The sequence below is a fragment of the Typha angustifolia genome, chromosome 6 (assembly GCF_048772165.1).
Source record: "Typha angustifolia cultivar Huaian chromosome 6, ASM4877216v1, whole genome shotgun sequence".
In the NCBI taxonomy this organism is placed as follows: Eukaryota; Viridiplantae; Streptophyta; class Magnoliopsida; order Poales; family Typhaceae; genus Typha; species Typha angustifolia.
Window position 1 is genome coordinate 3,657,638 of NC_133244.1, and position 7,607 is coordinate 3,665,244.

General features: G+C 34.5%; 1 protein-coding gene across 1 annotated transcript; it reads right to left on the bottom strand.

The window, feature by feature from the left end:
* Window positions 1-1,614: 1,614 nt before the first annotated feature.
* Window positions 1,615-4,092, bottom strand: LOC140761520 (uncharacterized). The gene is made up of 3 exons (XM_073098880.1): window positions 3,906-4,092; window positions 3,440-3,830; window positions 1,615-2,060 (listed from the first exon to the last, which is right to left on the bottom strand). The coding sequence occupies exons 1-3, from the start codon at window positions 4,045-4,047 to the stop codon at window positions 1,700-1,702; spliced, it is 894 nt and encodes a 297-aa protein (XP_072954981.1). The 5' UTR covers window positions 4,048-4,092; the 3' UTR covers window positions 1,615-1,699.
* Between the last annotated feature and the right edge of the window lie 3,515 nt (window positions 4,093-7,607).

Genomic DNA, 7,607 nt, shown 5'->3' on the forward strand with positions numbered 1-7,607 from the left:
GCATATCTGGATTTCCTCAGTTCTCACCTTACAGCCAAAGTGAATGGAAGTATGGTTGATTGATACATTTTAAGTTTAAATTAAGTCCAAGTTTGAATTTGAATGAGTCTTTGAATTGTACAAATTTATATTCTATGCAGTTTTAAAAAAATAGTCAGAAAATATTTATATGATGTTCAAAATATATGAAATCAGGAGATTGAATCTCTGACATCATGATCTACGTTTTTAATATTGCATACAAGGAGAAGGAATACTATTTTTTTTTTAGAAATTTACACCAACTTGAGCTCAATGCGCACCTAGCAAGATCGATGTGCACCGCATCCAGATATCAGGCAAGAGAATCCTTTTACGGTCTAAGGATAATTCAATTGCAACCCTTCACCGGGTAACATGATTAGTTGTTTAGTTGGATTGCATCATTTTTCAACAAGAAATTCTAAAAATGATAATGATATGATAATACATGAGTTAATAAATAAGATTATAATTCATATTTTATTTCAAACTTATTTCCTATCTTTCTCCAAGAAAATAAATAATAAATATCTATTTAAATTAAAATAGAAAAGGATTATTAAGGTCAATTTGATCATTTCTATACTTTTTTTCAACTACTATCACCAAACACTATATATCTCATATTTTAATTCTAATACTTATGCTTTTTTTATGCAACCAAATACCTAATAAGAAATTAGGATGAAAATTTTCTTTATCCTCAATAATCCTTATTCTATCTCAATGCTAATTTTTGTTATCTCACAACTAAATGGATCTTTAATATAAGCAAGTAAGCTGCTTGAAATTAAAAGTTATTATATCTCTGATGTGACAAACATTAAGAAATTGGGATAAAAAAAATGTCCTTTATACCAGCATAAGTCCTCATTTTATCTCACTCATAATTTTTTCTTATTTCACAACTAAATAAACCATTATACTAGCAAAGAAGCTCCATGAAGTAAATAGTTACTATATCACTAATGTGACAAAGACTATCAAATATGCACAAAGCTCCTAAATCTCAAATCAAACAACTATGAAATATGGTAAGAAAAAAAAAACCCCCATAGTAACTCTACAAATACACAAAAGGGCTCATAATATCATTAAATATGCCCACAAATTTATCAAAAATAAAGTATTGAAATGGATTAAAAGGTGCTATTTCCCTAAATGGATTCTTCTTATTTCTTATAAAAAGTTATTGTTTCCAATCTTTGTTCTTAATATTTAGGTTTAGTGATTGGTCCCTAAATTCATTCGAAATATAGTTCTTAGAAATTTAACAGTGAAGGCATTATATCTTCGAGACATCTTGCAAATTGTTTCTAGACTAAACTAATAAAATTTTAATCAAAAACTACTCTAAAAAAATAAATAAATAAAAACTGTGATCAGATAATAGATTAGGATCTTCGTAAAGAAAAATCCTCCCTTCAACAAGAACAATAAATTTCTTTTTTGTTTGAATAATTTGTCTAAGTTATAAGTAGAATTTCTAAAAATCTATTTGTATTGTTGGTTGAAAATTTATTATATTAAAAGAAGAAATATGTTATGCTGGCTCTACTACAACAAAATTAGTCACAATAATATCCACCAATATTATATAGCATATGATCATTTTTAAGGGTTACATGAAATCAATAATTAGGGCTAACAATATACTAATTAGCTACTACAATCTCATTTAGGAACAAGCGATGAAATTGCAGCTGACATTAGTTGGACCATAATTGCCCAAGTTAGCCCTTCTAAATCTTAACGCTGTTACTAGAGCTTGCTGAGGAGAATCAAGCAAGGCTTGGTTCATGTAGTCAATCACACTGACAGTGGAATGGGAGAATGTTATGGTATTAAAGGAATTTAGGAGGGATGTAATCCCTTCCCTAAGCAACGTGTAATAGATCTCCCCCCTTCCGTGGAGTCCATCCCACAAAGTTATTTCTATCCCATATCTCTCAGCTGCAATAGGTCCAAATGCCAAAGCAACAGTTGTATCCGGACTCACCACCTTCCAGTAGCATTTGTATTCTGGCATCAACCACTTCCTATTCATTGAATTTGCTCATGAAAGGTTAGGCATTTTTGCAATGTTATAACAAATTTAAGTTCAACACTATTGATATTATAATGACCATTTAATAAAACAAGATTCAAGTAAAACCAAATAATCATTACATCATACAATGACTTTTTACCATAATCATGACCTATTTGTGCTACTTTTTTCCTACATTAACTATTGATATATGATCTAGATGAGTTTGAATGTAACTATTTATGTTATTTCTCAAAATCAGAATGTTATCATTAGTAATGTGGCAAGGACCACTATTCTAAATAAGTTCGTTAATGATCCAGGGTGGTCTTTTTTAACATTTATAACAGTAATTACCTTCAAGAGTAGTATTATGCTTATAAAGACTTTACTAATATTTTGGTATCATCATGTTCACTGATATTTTTTTTTTTTGTTCAATCTCATAACTATCACTATCAATAAACATGCGCTGCCATGCATGTGTCTTCTTTGTAGAATGTTTGTAGAATATATGAAACAAAACTTTTTTTTAACTAAAAAAGAGGGATTAAAAAGAAAACATATTTTTAGCACCAATTTTGTCGGTCTCTACATTTGACTGCCTTAGATGGTTAAGAGTATACTTGATCGCAACTTTAAATCTAAGGATAGTGAGCTTTAGTAGTCATCCAACAAAGCCAGACACAATTGTTGTTATTTGGTAGTCATCCAACAAAGCGAGACACAATTGTTACAATAGCCAAAAATTGACAGTTAAATATGTCAAAAAAATACGATCAACCCCCCTATATATGAATGGGGAGTTTAGTAGTCAGGAATACTAAGAAGAGTGCATGTGGTTTAGTTGCCAAGCCAGTTAAATGTTGAGTAATGCTAGCTCGCAAACTCTATAAATAATTTACAAACAATAACGATGTAGTATGATTTTATTTATTAATAATTTCTCTTTTCATCTTATGACAATTATTATTCTACGTTAATGTGTTTGTGGATATATCATTATTCTTAAATATTTTTGGTTGTTTATTACCCTTTTGTCCACTAAAGTGTTTATCAGCCAATATAGAAACTTCTTATAATTATACGGTCAATAAATTCCTGCAGACTGTACTGCAACCAATAATTTTTACTAGGATAGCAAATCAGAGGTTTGCAAATTACCACCAACTACCAAGTAATGTTTTATCCAGCTCGTATCTTATTCGAGCTCAATAAATTATCCGAAAAATAGAGTACGGATAATATGAAAGTCCTGCAGTGTTGGCTACTAGTCGATACTACGATTGAAATTACTAATAGGAAAGAAAGGAAGACAAAAAGAAAGAAAGAAAAAAGCAGCAGAAATCACTGGATTAAAGCACGAGAATAGAAGATAACAGGGCGTACTCGTAAGGGCAAGCCGAGGCCTCTAATATGGGTACCGATGGCGGTGGAGGGGACGGCAGCGGCCACGCTGGGCCCAAAGGAGGCGGCAACGATGGCAGCGCAGAGTGGTCATCCCGTGGGCAGAACCAAGTTGGCTCCTGAGGCTGCGAGAACAGCGGCTCCACCGTGTACATCGCCATCCCCAGCATCCGAAACATCAACGTCATCCCCCGTGCCGGCCCCGTAACTCCACAAGATGTCGGGCCCTGCAAGACCCGCGCACTGCAGCCATTGAGATCCACGCTTCCATCCAACCTCATCGCGTAGCATCCGAGCCAGTTGGTGGTGTCCTCCGTTAATGTCCTCGCCAAATCGCCAATGCCGCCGCCACATTCGACTGCCACCTTAGCTCCTTGCAACATAACGATATTATTAGCAATGCAACAAACTTCAAGAGCCAAGAATATGTGACGTAGTCAAGAACTACCATATAGAGGATAGTCGAAGATGCTGCGTTCCCCATCCTTGCATTGGTCACAGAATATTGTGCCAGTCACCAGTGTATCAGCGTTAACTTGCGCGGCAGTAGCAGCTGTTAACAATAGGAACAGCTTCATAATGCAACCCATTTGGTGTAAACGAGGTTGGAAGTGGTTTTGGTTGAGAGCAGAGAAACAGGGTGGAAAGTAGGGATGTGGTGGAGTGGGAGGGATTGAGTATAAGTAATTGTAGGCAAGGGGACCACGGAGCTAGTAAATGAGGTTGGCGTGTTCAACTGTCCCAATTATTACTTTCCCACCGCCGTAAATTAAAGGTGCAGGTCTCATTCCATGTGTTGTGTGATTAAACCATTGAATATTTTCAATCAGAGGTTAAGAGCATCGTTGGTTTATTAAAAATTATTTTAAATATTTAAACAATATATTTATAGTTCTAAATAATCTTAAAGGCTAAAAAAATATCTATAAACAAATACAATTATAGTCATCCAAGTTTAGCCATGTTTAAGTATATTCTGATTTAAATACATCAAATCATATGACGGACAAAATCATTCTTAATTACACTTTTATTTTTTAAAAATATAAGTGTTTTAATTTTAGTCTTAAATTACCCTAAGTGTAAATAATAGTAGTTGATTATTAAGGAGAAATAGTTAATTTGTTTTAAAAAAAAGAGCAATTTAATCGGTTTATAGGAATCTATTTGTAAAGCACAAGTTATTATCAGGTCGGTTTTTTCCTAGCTGTTTGAACCATTGGATTGGTCCGCTTTTACTAGGTCAATTACATTTTTAGTCTCATAACCGAATCGACACCGATCTGACGCCCAATCTGTCCGGTTTTAATAACTATAGTTAACTATCATGTTTCATGAGTGAAGGACAACGAGGAAGAATTAATGTTCAAGGGGTTTGAGAGAAATTGGGTGGAAAATCACGAGTTTTTAACCAAACTAGTACTCTTCTAAATTTTTAATACCGAAATGGTTTACCCTTTGATTTATTACTAAATAGAATCTAATTAATTGTATAATTTACTGTAGCCCTAATAAAAACGTTGAACTCGTCAGCTATTTTTCTCTAAACAAAAATGCCGATCAATTTAGTGCTTTTATTTGATCCTAAAACATTGAACTGATCATCATTTTATGTATATAAATCTTTTTAACTTAGCCTTTCAGTAATTAAGACAAAAAATGCCTGACAATAAAAACACTGAATAGATTAGAGTTTTTAAAAATGTTAATTAGTTCAGCATTTTTGTTAAGGCTACATTATATTAGATCTCATTTTGTAATAAGTTTGAGTAAGTCTATTTCGATAAAAAAAAATTATATAAAATGGGTCTATTTTGGTCAAAAACTTGAGATTAATGGGGAAGTATCGAATGTAATTATGTAGGGTTTTAGGTTTTTTAATTGGTAAGTTAGTGTTTTAGAATTAAAAGTGGGAAGGGAGAATTAAAAGTGGGAAGGGAGAACGTGGGGAATAATTGTAAATGGGGCCTTTTTTTATCTCCCAACTGTCCCAATTCATTATTTCTGCCGCCGTATATTGAATACAGAGTAGGTGTCGCATTAAATATTCTGTGTTCTCAAATAGGAAAAAAGTGAAATTGTTGTTAAAATCTCGTTCAAACGTTACCGATGTGTTATAGTTTATGATGCCACTAGGAGAGCTAGAGAATTTATCTAATATGGTTATAACTTTAATACTTGTTTACTAATCAGTTTTGTTGTATATTTAGATATAAATAATTCAAAAGGAGATCACGACATTATAAGGTTCCATGTTTTCTAGAATTTTAGATGATCCTAACTTATTACATTCAACGAGACAATCTCCACTTAAGCTACTCTTATTAAGATTTAATCATCCACTTTAATAATAAATAGAGTTAAATGTAGTTTACCTCCCTACTTTTGTGTAAATCACTTTAGCTTCTTATATTTATTTTCGTAGTGTTTAAATTTTTTTATACTTGTGATTAAAGTAAAACTATTAGAATTGTCATATGAATTAACAATATCAATGCCTTAAGACTTTTCAAAAATTGTTGACCACCTAAATATATTCCCACACTTTTGTAACTTTTTGATATAATCCAAGTCTGATCGAATCATCTTATAGAGAAGATTGGGTTCACTGAATTGAGCCTATTTATTATAATAATATAGATAAATTATAGACACCACCTAATATAGTTCCTTAGGTTTGAGCTCCCGATTGATCCCACTTACCAACTTCAATGCTAGATTATTCTCTGTTGCCACCTACCAATCAATTTCAATGTCCTTAGTTGATGCCACCTATCAATTTCAATACTGTTAACTACTGACACATCTTTAAATATAATAAAGTGGTCCTTTATCAAAAGACCTGAGAATCCACTTTAGATTAGACGTATCACATCTATCAAAACGGGCAATCCAATTACGGAAAGTCCACAGTGTTTCCTCCGTTTCATTCATAGTGTTGGTGACAATTAACGAATCACTTTAAGAAACCATTTTCTTGAGCTTTATATTAAGAGCAGCTATAATGGCTTTGAGTAGCACCTGGGCTTCAACTTCAAGGGCTGACCCTGCCTCAACCGAGCCAGCAAAAGAGTGGATGAATTCAGCTTGCGGTCCACGAACCACAACTCCTACTCCGGCATTCCAGCGACCACTGACAATCACGATCGGCTTCCTCGAGCCAATTACCATCCAGTGGTAGCCACTATGTCCACCGAAGACCTCTGCATGGCCGAACCCAATAGCCACGATTGCATCAAATTTTCCTAAGCTAAGGAACGTCAGGGTGGCTTTCGTCGATCTTTTCGTCACCGGGGCTCCATTGCAGTGGGGCAATGGCCACCAACCGCAACCACTAGGGCCTAGTGGGCCCACTGGCAAAGCGCCATGGCCGTCACTGCTGCAACCTGAGCCCAAGCTCGATAATTAGCTTCCACCGCTGCAAGGATCACCTAGAAGTCAACTCCTAACAGCCCACTACTTAACTACCTAACCTAGCTGCCATCGGAGCCTATGCAACCCATAGTATCGCCCTTGGGCCAAAATCCTATTTCAATCCTAGGGTTACTATTAGGGCAAATGGGCCCCTAGAACAAAATCCTATTTCAACCCTAGAGCTAGAGTTAAGGCAAATAGTTGGGAGAAATGAAGTGCACGTACCTCAAAGGATGTTGAATTTTTTCGCATTCCGGTTCAACCATATCACATGAACTAGTTGGAAACCCATGAGTGCGACTTGGGGCCAGAGTATGAGCTCAAGGACGACCGGTGAAACAACTCGGCAGACCCGCGTCAAGGGACTAAGCTAGACCTGCATGTAGACCTATGGACCCATGAGCAAGATATGAGTCAAAAGATCTAGCTCACATACTAGTCGCCTTAAGGACAAGATGTTGGAAGTACGGTGAATTATTATAATCTGATGACGTGGATTAAATCAGTTGAGTCAGTCAAGTTAGTAAGTTAGATTTATTATTATCTTTAAATTAAAATAAAGTGAATAATCCATATGTGGAACAGATCCACTAGGACTTTAATTCTATAAATAGGAGTGGTCATTTGTTGATTATTATCGTAGAATGAAATTTAAATTTAACCAATTTATTCTTATTGTCTTTATCTTTCATTGTAGCAATTAAATCGTTTATATCTTCGTAGGAATCTTAACTAT